This window comes from Primulina eburnea, chromosome 5 (genome assembly GCF_022965805.1).
Source record: "Primulina eburnea isolate SZY01 chromosome 5, ASM2296580v1, whole genome shotgun sequence".
Taxonomy (NCBI): domain Eukaryota; kingdom Viridiplantae; phylum Streptophyta; class Magnoliopsida; order Lamiales; family Gesneriaceae; genus Primulina; species Primulina eburnea.
This window is the reverse complement of record NC_133105.1, coordinates 10,448,373-10,468,008: the sequence shown is the minus strand read 5'-3', so window position 1 is coordinate 10,468,008 and position 19,636 is coordinate 10,448,373. Positions and strand designations below refer to the sequence as shown.

General features: G+C 36.9%; 3 protein-coding genes across 3 annotated transcripts; 2 read left to right on the top strand and 1 right to left on the bottom strand.

The window, feature by feature from the left end:
- Positions 1-731: 731 nt before the first annotated feature.
- Positions 732-3,338, bottom strand: LOC140832979 (heavy metal-associated isoprenylated plant protein 32-like). The gene is made up of 3 exons (XM_073197318.1): positions 2,910-3,338; positions 2,512-2,587; positions 732-2,304 (listed from the first exon to the last, which is right to left on the bottom strand). The coding sequence occupies exons 1-3, from the start codon at positions 2,937-2,939 to the stop codon at positions 1,073-1,075; spliced, it is 1,338 nt and encodes a 445-aa protein (XP_073053419.1). The 5' UTR covers positions 2,940-3,338; the 3' UTR covers positions 732-1,072.
- A 12,321-nt stretch (positions 3,339-15,659) lies between these two features.
- Positions 15,660-16,285, top strand: LOC140831356 (uncharacterized). Its single transcript, XM_073195108.1, has 2 exons — positions 15,660-15,696; positions 15,858-16,285. The coding sequence occupies exons 1-2, from the start codon at positions 15,660-15,662 to the stop codon at positions 16,283-16,285; spliced, it is 465 nt and encodes a 154-aa protein (XP_073051209.1).
- A 10-nt stretch (positions 16,286-16,295) lies between these two features.
- LOC140831355 (uncharacterized) lies at positions 16,296-17,300 on the top strand. The gene has a single exon (XM_073195106.1). It carries the CDS (start codon positions 16,296-16,298, stop codon positions 17,298-17,300), a length of 1,005 nt encoding a protein of 334 aa, XP_073051207.1.
- The last annotated feature ends 2,336 nt before the right edge of the window (positions 17,301-19,636 follow it).

The window sequence follows — 19,636 nt, the reverse complement described above, 5'->3', positions numbered from 1 at the left end:
TCCTTTAACTAAATATCATCTCAAATCGAACTCAAATCTCTTTACTACTAGAAAAAATCTATGTTACTACATCATAAGTGAGATGATAAATAATACAATATAACAATATATATATATTCATTCATATTTATTCAATTAATAAAATTAAAAAATATATTTGTACAGAAGTCTTTAATTGAATGAAAAGATAGAAGCGACATTCATTAGTTAGTTCTAGGCTCGTTATGCAAGAATAAATGCAAGAGCGACAAATTTAACATAAAGGTAGACTTACTATGAATTGATTATGTTTTTTTAAACGATCTTATTTAATATTTATCAATAAATTATACATACTTTTAAAAACTTATAAATATGGACACAAATATATAATGTGGAGTACATTCATTAGTCCATTAATGATTTTATTATTAAGTATTTCACATTTACATATTTTTTTTCCAAAGTCAACTACTTTTAATTAATAACATAGTTTATTAATTAAAAAAAATTAATTCTTTTGCATTAATGTGATTAATCTAAATTTTATACTGTTTTAATTGATTCTCTCAATGTGAAAAAATTATATTTTGTCTCTATTTTTTATAATAAAAAAAAACATATTTAATTTTCGACAAGTTCTCCAGTTTCTTCCTCATTAGACTTTACAATGGAGGTAGAAAATGCAGAGAAACTAAATAAAATATTAAATGACTGCACAGAACCACGAGGGAAATAGCAAAGAAAAGGAATATTTTTCTCTATCACACCAAATTCTTATAATTTTATTTCTTTTTTCCCAAACACATTATATATATATATATATATATACACACACACACATAAACATTATATAAATTTCTCCCGATTACAAAATTATATGAACATTATTATAATAACCTTAACATAAGATTCAAAAGGGCGTTTTTTTTCTAAAAATATATATATTGATAACAAGGTAAAACACTTTCCATGTATATTATAACAAGCTAGCAAGTCATTAACTTGGAATTCAACCACCACGATCCACCACCACGGCCGCCGTGATTCAGGTTAAGCCGAGGTTGAATTTTGGCATGGTGTTGATCGACCCTCACATGATGTTGCAGCCAGAGGTGTTCTCGTCGCTAAACATGCTATACTGGTCGATCAGCTCGCCCGGTGGTGGAGGGTAGGGATAAGGAAGATAGGAAGGCATGTAATTTACAGCCGGTGGAGGCCTTGCATACATCATTGGCTGAAAGTTCTCATTCACGTTGGCACGTCGCTGGTTCATCATCGCCGCTAGTTGTTGCTGCTGGTGGTAGGGGTGGTTTCCGGCCATTTGCTCGGGTCCTCCACCATGAAAATATCCAACACCACCACCGGAGGAGGCGTTCAAGGCCGGTAAGCCTTGAACAGCCGGAAAACTACCGATTGGGCGGGTCGGTATGTTACCCATTTTGCCAATGGGCAAGTTCATGTTCATCATATTCGGCATGCCACTAGTCTCATCAATCATTCCACCACTTTTCTTGGCCCCATTAGGCATGAGAATTTTCCCATTTGTAGCCCCACTACCACCATGGTAATCATTCTTGTTATTCTGACCGCCTCCATCGCCGCCGTTTTTGATGTCTTTAGGCTGTGCACCACCACCCTTGCCACCACCTTGACTCTGGTTACCATCTTTCTTGCCACCATTAGCACCATCGCTCTCACCGCCTCCACCTTTTTTGTAGTTTTCACCTCCATTCCCTCCATTATTACCACCAGCCTTTACAACATTCTGGCTATTCATAAGCAAATTAGACATAAACGAACCACCATGGCCATTACCACCCACCGGCTTCATCTTATTCAAAGGAGCATCCTCCACATCATCTTCATCGTCATCATCATCATCGTACTCATCATCGTCATCATCGTACTCATCATCGTCATCAAACTCATCATCACTTAAATCCTCATCCTCAGGCAAGTTCAACTTGCCAGATTTCTGATTTTGACCCTTGTTAAGTGGCAACGGTTTCAGATCTTGAAACCCTTTCATCTGTTGAAGTTGCTGAAGTAGCTTAACTGGATCTTGACCTCCGCCCTTCAGCTTCTCATCGCCGCCTTTTTTAATATCTCCCTTATTATTTCCACCTTTCCCATTATCAGTCATCAAATTCTTGAAATGATTATTAAGCTGATTTTGAAAATTATGGTGGGGCTTGGATACACCCCCCCATATCTCTGCGCGTTTCCCATTCTTGATTAGTTTCTTGATGAGCGTGGCTGGATCAACATTACCAGATACTGTCACCTTCCCCTGCTCTGAGTCAATCTTTATGGTGTAAACCCCTGTCGTAAAACACAAAAATTTCGAAGATAATCTTAGCCCGAGAAAGCAATTTAACGCTGTTTTACAGACAAAATTAACATGTTTAACCGAGCAGTAGTATAAGACTTGAGATTTGACCATTTCTTCACATGAATATAATTGCAAAACAGATATACTCAAGAAAGTTTTTTAAAAAAATTCAAGTCTAGAGTTGAAACTGTATATACCATCAATCTTCTGCAACGTTTTCTTCACTTTTTGCTTGCAACCATCGCAGTGTATATTAACTTTGAGGACACAAGTCTGCAAGAACAAGCAAAGCCAGGAAAAAAGAACACATGCTGAAGTTCATAGCTTAGCCAAAACCAAAGGAAAAGAAAACAAGAAACAAGAAATTAAAGTGTAAAAGGAAAGCTAATGAATCTTTCTAATTGGAGCTTATTGGAAAATGTATCTCACAGATAGAAACAAAAAGTAAAAGAGACCAACGGCAAAAGAAAAATGACATCAAAGATCTTGAGTCCAAAGCAAGTAAAAGCCCCCGTAAAGTCGAAAAACTCACACTAAACACACAGTAAAGACACATTTTACACGCACACACCGCAGAGGGGAAGTAAAAAAGTACCTGGATCTTCAAGAACTCGTCTTTACTCATTCTACTCAACAAAAACAACACATACAGAAGCCCAAATTAGTACAATAAGTTGAAACTAAACAGTTTATTGCTGACAGATCTGAAGCTTGAAAAAGAAAAAAAAATGGCTTCTTTCTCCTTCTCTGAACCTTTTCTCCGTGTGAAGTTTACTCCATAACAAATGAGCAAAATTGGGTGACATCAAATGGGCCTCAAGCAGACATTAGTCAAATAAATTCAAAGGAAAAACAATGCTCAGTTCACAGAGATTTGAGAGGGAAAAAGTGGGTATAAACGGAAAACTTGTTGCTGAGGTCTGGTTTCCTTTTGTTCCAGAGTTTGTGTGTGTTTGTGGGCGAAAAAGTGGAGTCACAGAGCTCTATTATTATAAGCAAAGTGCAGACTGGCACATATGGCATTGTCTCTCTCATTCTTTTGTTTTTCAAGCTTAAATTCTGATTTTCTTTTAATTAAATTTAGTATTACCCATACTTTGACAAAGAGGATAACTACACCGTCAGTTACTATTATTAACGGTATGTTCAGTTTTGTGACCAAGTTGGTGATCTCATTCATGTGTGTGGGACGGTATTGCAGAAATCACATTGAAATATGATATTTTATTCAATTTAATAATTTGGTAGTTAAAAAACAAAATAATTAAAAAATTCAATTGCACATAATTTAAATTTTAAAACATAATTAAGAATTACACATAATTACAAAAAAAATATAAAAAATTCTGAAATACACATAATTTGATGCGAACACGGGTGGTCAAGCTCCAAGGAAAGCATGAGATCCGTTAGAGTTGCCAGAGGGACCAATTATGAGGGGACGATTGAAGAAGTTCAAGGAAGCGTTGCATGGACTTATGAGCCAAAGAGAAGGACTTACAAGTGGAGTGCAGAGTGCGGAAGGCTTCGTGATGCATGAGAGTACGTGTGAGGGCCAAAGGAATATCATTCAAGCACGTTTTGAAGGACCGAGGCTACACGGACCCGAGCACGGACCTGTACACGGGGTCCGTGTCCATTACATCGAGAGTGAAGAAATCCAGAGTCTACACGGACCTGTACACGGGGTCTGTGTCCTTTGTTTACCGAAGAGTTGTTTTCCCGAGTGTACACGGATCCGTACACGGAGGCCTACACGGGGTCCGTGTCTGAGACGGCTCGGCGAGATTATTTTCCGAATTTAGTGTTTTTAATATTTTGGCAACTAGATTTTGGGTATCTTGATTATGTAAAACATATTGGACGGAATTTTACACACAATTCAGATATTATTATTAAGTTTATCAAACTTTTGAGGATTTTCTCTCAAGCTTTTCAAGGCTCTTGCTTTGTTCATCAAAAATAAAACTTATCAAGGTTTATAATTTGTGACGTTTGTCGGTTGATTTTCATACGGATTGTCAAGGACTAGTTCTTTGAAGGTTTGTCTGATAATTCAATTGTTTTAACTGTGATTATTTGTTGCTAAGTTTTATAATTTAGAGGTGAATATCACAACCCATACTTGATTCAAAAGATCGGGACAACACGAATTCTTCGTTCGTTATTGAATTGAGGGCGCGATTCTTCTTTTAATCAGGTTTGCTATTCGTTCGTACAAATATTCACATCATTTGGTATCAGAGCTTAGGTTCATTGAATTCAAGTAAGTTTATCGATTTACTTTCTCGTTACATTTTCAGATCTGTGTTATTCTTTCGTTCTTTTTCAGATCTGTTTTGTCATTTTGTTCTTCGTCAGTTTCCGAAATTTTGTGAATTTTTTTGTTTGGATTTTCGAGTAAAGTGCTCAGCAAAAAAAAATACAAAACTTCCAAAAATTCACCATTAATTCTTTTTGGTATTTTGTTCTATTCTCTTTTGTGAGTCATATACACTTGTCTCACACTGTCAAAAATTTTTTTTTATTATTTACTTTCAAATTTCTTGTCTACACAGTCCAAGTGAGTCGATCACAATTGTTCACAAGTTGAACTTGATTGTTTGATATACAAATACAAAGCTTGAGTACACTTTCGAGGATACTATCAAATTTGAGTGAAAAATACTTGAGTGCAAGTATATTTTCTTTGGAGTGAACGGTGAGTATTTATTGTGGGCAAAAAAAAATAAGAGAGGAGAGACGAGTGAATTTCTTTGGAGTGACCGTGAGCATTTGGGCGAGGATCATTTTGTTTTCTACTTGAAATTAAATGGAGAGGGAGGTAGGAGATAGTTCGAACCCGGAGTTGTCTAAGGTTCAAATGGAGGCGTTGTTTGGGCATTTTAGTCGAATGATGAGGGTTGAGTTGGAGCCATTACATGAGAGGATGAGTAGGCTTGAAGTTAGTACTAGTGTGGGTAAAGCTAAGTCTAAAGATTTGGGTAGAGGAGAAGAAGAGGAGGAGTATGTTTTGGGAGGAGATGAGGAGAGCCAAAATGAAAATTGGGGTATGAATGGAAGAGGAAGAGGATTTGGTAGAGGAAGAAGAGAAGCTGTACGGGGTAGATATGATGGGAATAGGGAAGATGGTAACATGGGTAGTATTAAGATGCAAATTCCATCTTTCCATGGGAAATCTGACCCGGAAGCGTACTTAGAGTGGGAAAAGAGGGTAGAGTTTGTATTTGAGTGTCACCTATACTCCGAACAAAAGAAGGTGGGGTTGGCGGTGGTGGAATTCTTAGACTATGCTCTCATTTGGTGGGATCAATTAGTGACCACTAGAAGGAGGTATAATGAGAGGCCCATTGAATCTTGGGATGAGATGAAGAGGGTCATGAGGAAGAGGTTTGTGCCCAATCACTATAATAGGGAGATGTTTAAGAGGTTACAAACATTGAGGCAAGGGTTGAAGAGTGTGGAGGACTACTATAAGGAGATGGAAGTACTCATGATTAGGGCAAATATTGAGGAAGATAGTGAGGCGACGATGGCTCGTTTTCTTTGTGGTTTGAATAGGGAAATACAGGATCAAGTGGAGCTTAGGCACTACTTGGATCTAGACGAGATGGTGCAAATGGCCATAAAGGTGGAGCAACAACTCAAGAGGCGAGGAGTTGGCCGCCCTAATCAAGCTGGGGGTTCATCATTTTCTTGGCGATCAAATGTGGTAAAACGTGAGGAGAATAAGGTGGTGACCAAGCCCAAGGTTGAGACCAAACAAGAGGCGCCTAAATAAGGAGTGCAAGGTAAATCTGAAACTCCTCTTACTCGATCTAGAGATACTAGATGTTTTAGGTGTCAAGGGTTGGGTCATATTGCTAGTGAATGTCCTAACAAAGAGAGAACTTGTTCCATACTAGATTTTTTGTAAATCAAAAGTTTGCAATCCAATCATAGATGGGGGAAGTTGCACCAATGTGGCTAGTACTGAGATGGTGGAAAATTGGGTTTACCTACATTGAAGCATCCTCAACCATATAGGCTTCAATGGTTGAATGATTGTGCAGAGGTGAAGGTGAACAAACAAGTGTTGGTGTCCTTTTCGATTGGGAAATATGTGGATGAGGTCTTGTGTGATGTGATGCCCATGCATGCTTGTCATATCTTGTTGGGTAGGCCATGTCAATATGATAGGCAATTGACGCATGATGGGTTTAGGAATAGATATTCTTTTGTACTCAAGAAAGAAACCATTATTTTACTTCCATTGTCCCCAAAGCAAGTGTTGGAGGACCAATTGAAAAAAAAGAAGAGAGATGATGCCGAAAAAAAGAGTGAACTAAAGAGTGAGGTGGCCTTTGAAAGTAAAAATGAAATTGCTGAAAAAAAGAGTGATAAAAAGAGTGAGATAGCCATACAAAAGAAAAATGAGAGGAAAGAAATTGAGAGAAAAGAAAATGAGAGGAAAGAGGCCAAAAAGAAATCATATATGGCCCAAAAAGGTGAGTTGAAAACAATTGTTGCACACACATGAACCACTTGTGTTAATTGTTTATAAGGAGATCCTCCTTAACACAAGTGATATAGCTGGGTCCCTTCCGAGCATTGTTGTTTCACTTTTGCAGGAATTTGAAGATGTATTTCAGGAGGAGTTGCCTCAAGGCTTGTCACCATTGAGGGGAATCGAGCATCAAATCAATTTCGTGCCTGGGAGTGCATTGCCGAATCGTCCAGCCTATAGGAGCAATCCAGAGGAGAATAAGGAGCTTCAACGGCAAGTAAGTGAGTTGTTAGATAGGAGTTTTGTGCGTGAGTCCATGTCACCTTGTGCTGTACCTATTTTATTAGTTCCTAAGAAAGATGGCTCATGGCGTATATGTGTAGAATGTAGGGCAGTAAATAACATAATCATTAAGTATAGGCATCTCATACCTAGAATAGATGATATGTTAGATGAATTTCATGGTGCATGTATCTTTATCAAGATTGATTTGAAGAGTGGCTATCACCAAATTAGGATGAGGGAAGGTGATGAGTGGAAAACTGCTTTTAAAACCAAATACGGGTTATATGAGTGGATGGTCATACCATTTAGCTTACTAACGCTCCTAGCACCTTTATGAGGTTAATGAACCATGTTTTGCGTGCATACATAGGAAAATTTTTTGTTATTTACTTTGATGATATCCTAGTGTATAGCAAAAACTTGGATGAACATGTTAATCACTTGAGACATGCTAATCACACTAAGGGCTGAAAATTTATATGCTAACTTAAAGAAATGTGATTTTTGTACAAGCAAACTTCTCTTTCTTGGTTTTGTGGTAAGTTCACAGGGTATACAAGTCGATGAAGACAAGGTAAGTGCTATTTGAGATTGGCCAACGCCTACTACTGTTGGTCAAGTTCGAAGTTTTCATGGTCTTGCAAGCTTCTATAGGAGGTTTGTGAAGGATTTTAGCACACTGGCAGCACCAATGACGGCGGTGATCAAGAAAAATGTTTCATTCCATTGGGGCGAGGAGCAAGAGAAGTCTTTTAATCTTATTAAGCAAAAATTGATTAATTCTCCTTTACTTGTTTTACCTGATTTTGCTAATACCTTTGAAATTGAATGTGATGCTTCAGGTGTAGGTATTGGTGGAGTGCTGATGCAAGGAGGACGGCCGGTGGCAAATTTTAGTGAAAAGCTTAATGGAGCAGCGTTTAATTATCCAACATATGACAAGGAGCTCTATGCACTTGTGAGGACTCTAGAGATGTGGCAACACTACTCGAGGCATAAGGAGTTTGTGATCCATACGGATCATGAGTCTCTAAAGCACCTTAAGGGCCAACAGAAATTGAACAAGCGGCATGCCAAGTGGGTGGCATTCATTGAAACATTCCCCTACATCATCAAGTACAAACAAGGTAAGGAAAATGTAGTGCCCGACACACTATCACGGAGGTACGTACTAATCTCTACCTTGGAATCTAAAATTTTGGGGTTTGAGCATGTCAAGGAGTTGTATGTGCTAGATGATGATTTTAAGAGTGAGTTTGAAACTTGTATGCATGGTACACATGACAAATTTTAATTGCATCATGGTTTCTTGTTTAAAGAAGATAAATTGTGCATTCCCAAGTCATCAATTCGTGAATTACTTGTTAGGGAGGCACATGGGGGTGGTTTAATGGGGCACTTTGGGGTGCCTAAAACTTTAGGCGCATTGCATAATCTGTAGGCAAGCTAAGTCTAGAACACAACCGCATGGATTGTATATACCACTTCCTGTTCCTAGAGAGCCTTGGATTGACATTTCTATGGACTTTGTTTTGGGGTTGCCTAGGACTAAGAAGGGGAGGGATTCAATATTTGTTGTTGTTGATAGATTTTCTAAAATGGCACATTTCATTGCTTGTCACAAAATCGATGATATTTTTAACATTGCGGACTTGTTCTTTAGAGAAGTCATTAGGTTTCATGGCATGCCTAGGAATATTGTGTCTGACCGTGATGTTAAGTTTTGAAGTTACTTTTAGAAAACTTTGTGGGCTAAACTTGGCACAAAGTTGCTGCTCTCTACTACTTGTCATCCTCAAACGGATGGACAAACTGAAGTTGTTAATAGAACTTTAGGAATACTTTTGCGTGCTATTCTTAAAAAGAACTTAAAAAATTGGGAGAATTGTTTGCCATTTGTTGAGTTTTCTTATAATCGCAGTGTGCATTCTACTACAAATTATTCTCCATTTGAGATTGTGTATGGTTTTAATCCTTTGACTTCGTTGGATTTGATGTCTTTACCTGTGAGTGAAAGGTTAAATATGGATGGCAAGAAGAAGGCTTAATTTGTTAGGGATTTGCATGAAAAGGTCAAGGCCAAGATTGAGAAGAGAAATGAGCAATATGCCAAGCAAGCCAACAAAGGGAAGAAGAAGGTGATATTTGAGAAGGGAGATTGGGTGTGGCTACACTTGAGGAAGGAAAGGTTCCCCGAGAAGAGACGTTCAAAGCTATTACCTAGGGGTGATGGACCATTTCAAGTCCTTGAAAGGATTAATGACAATGCCTACAGACTCGATCTACCAGGTGAGTACAACGTGAGTTCCACTTTTAATGTTAGTGACTTGTCGTTGTTTGATGTATGTGTAGAACAAGATTTGAGGACAAATCATTTTCAAGAAGGGGAGGATGATGCGAACACGGGTGGTCAAGCTCCAAGGAAAGCATGAGATCCGTTAGAGTTGCCAGAGGGACCAATTACGAGGGGACGATTGAAGAAGTACAAGGAAGCGTTGCATGGACTTATGAGCCAAAGAGAAGGACTTACAAGTGGGGTGCAGAGTGCGGAAGGCTTCGTGATGCATGGGAGTACGTGTGAGGGCCAAAGGAATATCATTCAAGCACATTTTGAAGGACCGAGGCTACATGGACCCGAGCACGGACCTGTACACGGGGTCCGTGTCCATTACATCTGAGAGTGAAGAAATTCAGAGTCTACACGGACTCGTACACGGAGGCCTACACGGGGTCCGTGTCTGAGACGGCTTGGAGAGATTATTTTCCTAATTTAGTGTTTTTAATATTTTGGCAACTAGATTTTGGGTATCTTGATTATGTAAAACATATTGGACGAAATTTTACACACAATTCTGATATTATTATTAAGTTTATCAAACTTTTGAGGATTTTCACTCAAGCTTTTCAAGGCTTTTGCTTTGTTCATCAAAAATCAAACTTATCAAGTTTATACTTTGTGGCATTTGTCGGTTGATTTTCATACGGATTGTCAATGACTAGTTCTTTGAAGGTTTGTCTGATAATTCAATTGTTTTAATCGTGATTATTTGTTGCTAAGTTTTATAATTTAGAGGTGAATATCACAACCCATACTTGATTCAAAAGATCGGGACAACACGAATTTCTTCGTTCGTTACTGAATTGAGGGCGCGATTCTTCTTTTAATCGTGTTTGCTATTCGTTCGTACAAAGATTCACATCATAATTTAACATTACGAATAATTTAAAAGTTGAATAATTCCACTATACACACATGTGTAAAAAATTCCGAGTGCAGACACATTGCTCCAAAAAAAAGTTCTGAACTCTATGGTATGATATCTTGAAAAAACAATATCTTGAGGCAAATATACATCATCCCATGCTGAAAAATCACAATCCTCCAACATATTATCATTTCATCCCCAACAATCTTGTTATGGAGAATGATACAAGTTTTCATGATATAATCTAAATCATTTGGATTACATATGCGATACGAACCTCTCACTATACGTCGCCTTTCTTGGAGTACAATAAATGTTCGCTCAACATCTTTTCTCACCCCCTCGATTTCATGTAAAAATCCTTTTTTCTTTTTTTGTGAGATGGTTGAGGGATGGGTTTCACAAAGACGACCCAAGTTGATAAATATCATCTGCGAGGTAGTTGCTCATGTCGTGCTCGTTCTCAAACTACATTGGACGGGCTTCACCCTTTGCAAGATTTTAGAAAAAATCGAACCTCTTCAGCACGTTGATGTCGTTGTTGTATTCAAGTATGCCTAAATATATATGTCAAACCTATAAATCTCTAGATGCAACCGCGTGTAGTATGATTGATGGTTTTTTTTTGTGTCCACTTTGATATTATACTGCCCAAGTTGATGGAAAAATTCTTCCAAGCCCAATCCATAGAATCAATGCTTCCAAGCCTCCTGATAAATCCTCTTTCAGCATTTTTAGCAGCTATTTGAGCAACATCTGCTGGTGTTGGTTGAAAATATATCATACATCCCTTGAAAAATTTTAGAATAACATTTTTACGTTGTTGATGAACCCATCCTCGGGTATTCTTTTGATGGATCGTGTGTGCTAGCACCTTCGAAGGCATTTCTCACACAACAACCTTCAATGAGCTTCAATAGCTCATGTTCTAAGAATATTAACACCGATGAACTAAATCGAGTTTGGTTTTAAACCAAGCGGAAGAAACTCGAAGCAATCCTTCACAAAGAAAGCTGAAGTGTTAGAAAATATTTTAACTTGTGTAAACTGACTAACTGAAAGAACACATATTAGTTTTTTGCATTCTTGTATTTCAGTTATGATAACAACTGAACACACGAACACTCTAACTGATCAAAACAATTTTAAAGCAATAGTTAATCAGTTAAATACAGAAGATATGTTTATGGATGTTTGGAGACTTCAACTGCTCCTACGTCACCCCTTCTATCTCCACGGATAGTGTCCACTAGAAGACATTGAATTATACAAATAAATGTACAAGCCCACTCAGCTAGGACTTATCCACTGCCTAAACTGAACTCCTAGCTACGACTGAAAACAACAACTTCTAGTCAACACTTATTTAACGTCTATGTGAGAAAGACTACATACACAAGTTTAACGTCTTTGTGCAAGACTATTTTGGGTGGTTTTGAGAGTAAATATGTGAGAACTGAAATGTTCTCACACACTGAGGGAAAGTGACTTCTAAACTAAGTTGATACAGCGATGAAGAATTCTCTCTAGGCTTAAGTGCTTCTGAAAGCTGATATTCAACTGAGCGTGCCCTATTCTCTCTAGTATTGTATATGTGCTCTCCTCTGTTATTTGAGTCTTCACCGCTCTTCTCTTTATATAGGAAGAGGAAGCTGATCGTACAGTGAGACTCATTTATTGAATCTGTTGCATTTGAATCGGCTTCTTGGACTATGTGTCTCGTCTTTTTGACTGTCCCTCTGAAGAGTTTTGTCTTTAATTCTCTGATGCAACGTCTATTATTGTCCTTTGACTGGATAATGGCTTTGTACCTTCTCGCACAGCTGGAATCCACTCGAAGGAATTTATCATCAACCATAACTGAAGGATTCTAACTGATGCTTCGAACTGATAAGTTTGAACTGATCTTTCAGTTGGGCTGGTGAAATTAGTTGACCCGTCAGTTGAACTGATTTCATACTCATTCAGTTGGACTGACCAGCTGGGTTTCTTCATCAGTTGAACACTCCTTTGTCTGGCCAGGCTTCTGAGGTTTTCCTGCTGAGTCACCTATCAACTGGTCAATCAGCTGTACTGCTCAAATGACGTAGCCAGTTAGACTGATTCATTTTGTGTGATCAGTTGGTATTCAGTTTTGCGATGTAAAAACTCTCGTGAGTGATCCTGGATTCTGTACAACCAAGGTAGTTCATTAGTAACACAATAACAAGTTTTGTTATCATCAAAATCAAGATTGCGAACTTGAAAAGTTCCAACATCTTGAATACCATTGCCTGCAACAACATACAAGCAGTTGGTGTTGGAGTATCGTTTTCTTTTGTGTATGTGGGGGGGGGGGGGAACTAAATAAGGAATACAACGGAAAGGTATTCTCACACTACTGAGGGAAATATGCTTCTAATCTAAGCTGATAACACGTTGAAGTGTCCCTCTAGGCTGATTGCTTCTTGTAAGCTAATATGCAATGTACGTGCCCTTTTTCTTTATATCTTCACACACTCGTCTATTATTGTTTTTCACCAATCTTCTATTTAAAGGCGGGAAACTGATCGTATAATGAGACTCAATAATTATATCAGTTCCAGCTTGAATGTGTTCCTTGAGATTCGTGTCTCGACTTTTCGGACAACCATTCTGGAATATTTGTCTTTAAGCTTTAATGCAACGTCCATTTACTGTACTATTGATAGTACAAATGCTTTACCAAATATGCACAACTGGATTCCATTGAATAAGCTTGTCGTGTTCTGCAAACTGATTGATTCCTAACTGATGCTCTGAACTGGTCTTGAACTGGTCGGTGAAATCAGTTGGCTCGTCAGCTGAACTGGTTTCACTGATTCAGTTGAACTGGTCAGTTGGGCTTTCCATCAATTGAGCTCTTCATCAACTGGCCGGACTTTTGAAGGTCTTATGCTGAATCACCTATCAACTGATCAATCAGTGGAACTGTTTTTTGTTACATCAGTTGGACTGATTCAGTTTGGGCAATCAGTTGGAACTTTCAGTTGGCGTTCTCAAAAGCTTCAGCTTGGCTCGTTTAATTGATCAGTTCGAAGTCTGATCAGTTCCAGCTTTCTGCGCACATAGGTAAATAAGTAAAAACAAAATAACAAGTTTTCTTAATCATCAAAATCAAGATTGCGAACATGAAATGTTCCAACAACATTTACTCTTATCCAAACTTATTCTATTAGCCTTAATCTTTTCATCAACCTCTTGATGAAGAATGTCAGAAATAAAGTCTGATTGAATCCATTGGATAATGGTAAAAACGTATAGCAGCATCGCTCTATCATCTCTTAGGGCACTTTGGTTTGTACATATTCCAAAATTCCTAAAAACAAAGATCTTCCAAGAAATATCTCCTCATTCGGAATCTCCTTCAAACATTTTTCTCATTGTATACAAGATTATCAACGAAGCAATCTTGATATAATCTTTTAGCCCCAACAACATATTCTTGATTTTTTGTTTCTGTTTGTAGCCACGTACGCGGCTTGACTTCCTTGATTTAAGTGATAGATCAATGCATGCCAATAACCTCTAGGTTGGTGGTCGTCTTGATGAGAGGAGACACTACAAGAAAATATTGAATACGCAACACATAAAAGACAACGGTTTTACAAAAAAAACATTTTCTTTTACCTTTTAACAACGATTTTCACTAAAACCGATGTTTTTGAGCAATTTTTTAATCAAAGACAATGATTTTCTAAAACCGTTATCTTTTAGCCGTTTTTGGGGGACAAAAAACAGTTGTCTTTGAGCGTTTTTTTTTTGGACAAACGACAACGATTTTAGAAAATCATTGTGGATTAGAGTGTTTTATGAACAAACAACAATCGGTTTTCTTAAACTGTCACTAATTTTAGCGACAGTTGAAAAGCCGTCGCAATATGATAGTTGTCGTTGTAGTGAGAAATTGATTGATCATGGTCGTCCGGTGATGAAAGACTATATTTGACATGAGAAATATTGAAAATTTATGTGCATGAAAATATTGGAGACCGTGTATTTGAAAGAAATTGAATATTTTTTGTAAAATGAAATAAAAATGGTGGTTTAGTTGTAGACAAATTTTTTGATTTTATAAAATATAGTCGTTGAAGTTTCATAGTTATTTAAAAATGTAACATTTTTTTCATAATTTTCGGGTTTTTTTTTATGATTTTTATTATTTTTCTCAACGTAGATCCACATATATTTTTTTTAAAAAAAATTGATGGCGGGCACTTTACCGAAAGAGACTCTCAGCGCGAGGCCCACCATCTTTCTTGCTCGCAGAAACATAGTGTGCGATGTCTTCGCCCAAACTACCCAGGCGCATCGGCACTCTGTCCTAAACAACTGTAGTTTCCCATTTGTCAGCTTCTAGTTAATTTCTTTTTAAAAAAAAACTAAAGAGAAATTCCCTACAACTCACTTGTTTCTTTATAAATTAATGCTGTAAGCAGAGACGGATGTATTCAAGAGCTGTACTGGGCTGTAGCCCAACCCATTTTTTTTAATTTTTTAATAATTTAGCGACGGTTTTTCAACAACCGTCGCTCATATTTGCGACGGTTTTAGTAAAACCGTCGCCGATGTGGATCGGCGACGATTTTAATTACACCGTCGCTACTAGCGACGGTTTATTCAAACAGTCGCTAATAACAGTCGCTATTAGCAACTGTTTTTTGAAAAACCGTTGCTAATAGCGACGGGTGTTTCAAAAACCGTCGTACATCAATGTCTTAGTCCAATCAACTCTCGTCCATCTACAAGGATGAGACCAAATTCATCCCATATCCTCTGATCCGCCCCACCTCAATTCTACAAAATTTCTCTCCCAAGTCCCAAGCCCTTTAGCGACAGAATAGAATTGCGGACTCCCGAAGAAATCGAATTGCTCATCGGCAAGGCAACAATCCAGGTAAGAATCGGCTATACATTTTTTATTTTGTTTTTTATAGCTTCTCTGTGTGTGATTTGTGGTTTCTTGATTGTTTGTTGTTGAGTTGTTGATTGACTATTACTTGTTTATTTGTTTAATAATTATTTTATTCTTGTTTAGGATTATAACTTGAACTATTTCAAAATGGAACATCAATCTGCTGCAAAGAAAAGAAAAACATTGATATCCTCTTTCTTTAAGAAGAGAGATCGTCAAGCTCGTGAAGATACTTCAATTCCTACAGTCCTTACAATGCAACATCAATCTAGTGAAAGTCTTCTATTTCCCAATATCCAAATTCCTTCATGTTTCTCTCCTAGAGACGATCATCAGTCTTCGTCTACTTTTATTGAACGAGATCCGGGAAAAAGAAAACAGATATGTGAATATCATGTTAATATACGACATGAGATAAGACGTTCATATCTAAATATGGGGCCTTATCAACCAGATATGTTGGAGTATCCAGGTACAAAATTTGGAAGCCAGGATCGTCGTTTTCAGAAAAATGGTTTCAGAAATTTTATTGGTTGGAGTATTCGCCTTCAACAAATAAGGCATATTGTTTCTATTGTTTTCTTTTGCTGAATGATGTTAATTCATCTAATATCTCGGCATTGGTCAATGAAGGATTTGACAATTGGAAAAGGGTAAACCAAGGAAAAACATGTGCTTTTCTTGCCCATATTGGTTCTGCAGCTTCTTCACCTTCTTCACCTCATACTATGTGTGAGAGAAGGGCTGAAAATTTGATGAGGCCCTCACAACATATTGATAAAGTGATGCATGCACAATCTAAAGAGGAAAAAGAGAAAAATCGTCTGCGTTTGAGCACCTCAATTGTAGCTGTTCGTTGGCTAGCACTTCAAGGTTGTGCTTTTAGAGGTAACGATGAATCTCTATTTTCATTTAATCGTGGAAATTTTCTTGAATTGGTGAAGGCTTTTGCAAAAATGAATATAGAAATTGATGAAGTTGTGCTTGAGAATGCTCAGAAAAAATGCCCAATATATCGCTCCAGAAATTCAGAAAGAGATTTTACATATTATGGCCAATAGAGTACGACAGATGGTTCGTGAAGAAGTTGGAGATAAATACTTCTGTATTCTTGTTGATGAAGCCCGAGATATATCTAAACGAGAGCAAATGGCCATTATATTGAGGTTTGTGAACAATCATGGGATTTTGACAGAAAGATTTTTTGCCATCAAAAGTGTTAGTGACACTACCTCAATGAATTTGAAAAATGAGATATCAAATGTTCTTGTTCATCATGATCTCCATGTTAAGAAAATCAGAAGCCAAGGATATGATGGTGCTAGCAATATGCGTGGAGCGTGGAATGGACTTCAAGCATTATTTCTCAAAGATTGTCCCTATGCATACTATGTCCACTGTTTTGCACATCGTTTACAACTGGCATTGGTTTCTGCAGCTAAGGATGTTAGTGTTATTTGGGAATTCTTTTCTCATTTGGACAATATTGTTAATATTGTCACTTCTTCTACTAAGCGCATTGCTGAATTACATACTGCACAAAGAAATGAAATTGAGTATATGTTTTCAATTGGAGAACGTGATTCTGGAAGTGGTGCAAACCAGATTGGTAATTTGCAACGAGCAGGAGCTACTCGTTGGAGTTCTCACTATGATTCGGTAAAAAGCTTGATAGGTATGTACACTGCAACTTGCAATGTTTTTGAAGTTCTCAGTGATTATTCTCCAAATGGAAGAGTTAAGGCTGAAGTTCAGGGGATTTACAGAAACATGGCAAGCTTTGAATTTGTGTTTATTTTGCACTTAATGCATAAAATTATGAGAACAACAGATACTCTTTGTCAAATTCTTCAAAGAAAATCTCAAGACATTTTGACTGCTATCACATTTGTCACTACTACCAAAACTTGCCTTCAAGAATTTAGAGAATGTGGGTGGAATGAATTTCTTCAGGAAGTTAAAGTTTTTTGCTCAAGAAATGAAATTGATGTGCCTGACCTTGATTGTCTATATAAGATTGGACGTTCCTGTCGGCAAACTACAATAGAACATTATTACCACTTTGATAGTTTTTAATGCAGCAATAGATTTCATTTTAATGGAGTTAAATACTCGGTTCAATGAGTTATCGGTGGAACTTCTTTCTCTTAGTACAACTTTAGATCCTAAAAGTTAATTTGACTCATTTAACAGTGATGATATTTGCAAGCTTGCGAAGAAGTTTTATCCTGGAGATTTAACAGATCAAGAAATTGTTGCTTTGGAGTATGAATTGATACATTATAAACTTGATGTGATGCAGAATTTAAAGGTTTCTACACTTGTTGAGTTGTGTCAGCAATTGACCGAGAGTGGACGGTCAAGTGTTTATGTTATGTTGACTAGATTGATTCATCTTGTTTTGACATTACCTGTGTCTACTGCCACTACTGAGCGGGCTTTTTCAGCAATGAAGCATGTGAAGACGGCACTTCGCAATAAAATGGAGGATGACTTTCTTGCCAATTGTTTGACACTCTATATTGAACGAGATTTAGCTAAACATATTGATATAATTCTATATTGATGAATTTTATGTTTTAAAACCTCGTAGGGCACAACTTCGTTGAACGATATAATGTAAATTTTTTTTAATAATATAAAACTTATCATATTGAGTTTTTGTTGCATAAATGTATCTGATATAACAATTTCAAATAAGTATTATTTGATAATTTGTATTATCGTAGGTACCAAAATCTATATCTAAATTTTTAACAAGTGAATTTGAGCGAGAAATTTTGAAAAAAGGTATCTTGAATTTTACAAACGGGGGCTCGGTGGTAGATTGCATTATTTGAATTGAATAGATCTGACTTACGGACCTACATATGGCTTCGCATCATACAAGTTCAAAGTATATTCTCATACAAGTTCAAAGTATTTTCCCATACAAGTTCAAAATATTTTCTCAAGTATTTTCCCATACAAGTTCTAAGCATTTTTAATTGTTGCTTACGTGGGAAAATAACAAATTTAACCTTCAAATATTGTTTTTTTTATAGTCAAAGACATTTATGATTTCTTTTTTGGTCAAATATCTTCATATTAGTTTTGTCAAACGATTATACTTCTTCCAGTATATGGACCAAATGAATTTCCCAGAATGTTTCACTGGTGGTTTAACACAACCTCCTTTCTCATCACCATCCTCCGGAGACTTCAATTGTTGTAATTCCACTATACAAATATCTCCATAATAGTTGTAACGATAAATATTATTCGGCTAATATTATGAGAAATTTGAGAATTGTTCTTAATTTAAATTGTTGCTTTAAACGTGTTTGAGAGAGTATAATACTGAGATGAGTGACCTCTTTAAAAACTCCGGCGTTATTGTACGATTTGGTTAGTTATGTGAAAGGTAAAATATGGACGACAAATATTCATCGAAGGCTGATATCTTATGGAAATAGTTTCAACAGCATGGAAAGGTAAGACTAGTATTTGTAAGGTGATATGAGACAACACCTGTAGTAAGATACGCTCTTCTCTGGACTCATTAGCTTAACATTATATCACATTGGTACCCAAATAGGTGCAGTCCCTCATATTCTCCTGTAGTTTAGTACGTGGCTCTACGTTATCACAAGTATAAAAAAATAAAGTTTCATATCTAACAACAATAACTTTTGTTCTAATGGTAAGTGTTTGATCATAACACTAGATAACAGAGTGAGGTCATGGTTTAAAATCTCCCAAAAAGCATATTTCTATACTTTTTTTTGGTTATGTGTGCTTGGTTGCTATGTGATTTGATTGGTTGTGTCGGTCCTAAAATAGAGAGACCTGATTTTAATGGGTAAAACTGTATTACCTGATTAGTTGTGTGGCCCGTAAAATAGGGACGTCAGATCTTATTAGTAAGATTGATATCCAGTCGAGATAGCACCAACATCAAGCAAGGATAAGATTGGTCTATGCAATGTGGATGACACAGCACCAGCAGCAACACACGACTCTCTCCATACTCATCATGAGCTTAACCGTGCTAACCATTGACAAAATTATTGTCCCTCATGTCTATCATTCTCTTAGTACTGGGCTCCACATTGTCACAATTTTAAGGAAATAAATTGCATATTTGCTAATAGTCATAACTTTTAATTTAGTGGTAAGCATTTGATTCTAAAACTTGAAGGAGATAGTGCCAACAACAAGAAAGATTAAGACTTTTCTCTATAAGGTGATATGAAACAGTACCAACTGTAAGGCACAAATCTTGCTACTCATTGACTTAACAATCCAACCCATTAGCACCGAAAGAAGGTCTTTCACCCTGTCTTGTTCGTCCATTACTTATTATAGGGCAATATGCTTCTACGTGTATAAAGAAATAAAGTTTTGTCTCTGCTAACAACTAAGCTTTTGTC

Excerpts from the sequence above, each read along its gene's own strand:
- LOC140832979 (XM_073197318.1), bottom strand. The coding sequence starts at position 2,939 with ATGAGTAAAGACGAGTTCTTGAAGATCCAG. Across the intron at positions 2,588-2,909 it reads ACGAGTTCTTGAAGATCCAG|ACTTGTGTCCTCAAAGTTAA; the intron begins GTACTTTTTTAC and ends TTGTTCTTGCAG. Across the intron at positions 2,305-2,511 it reads AACGTTGCAGAAGATTGATG|GGGTTTACACCATAAAGATT; the intron begins GTATATACAGTT and ends GTTTTACGACAG.
- LOC140831356 (XM_073195108.1), top strand. The coding sequence starts at position 15,660 with ATGGGGCCTTATCAACCAGATATGTTGGAGTATCCAG. Across the intron at positions 15,697-15,857 it reads AGATATGTTGGAGTATCCAG|GATTTGACAATTGGAAAAGG; the intron begins GTACAAAATTTG and ends TGGTCAATGAAG.
- LOC140831355 (XM_073195106.1), top strand. The coding sequence starts at position 16,296 with ATGGTTCGTGAAGAAGTTGGAGATAAATACTTCTGTATTCTTGTTGAT.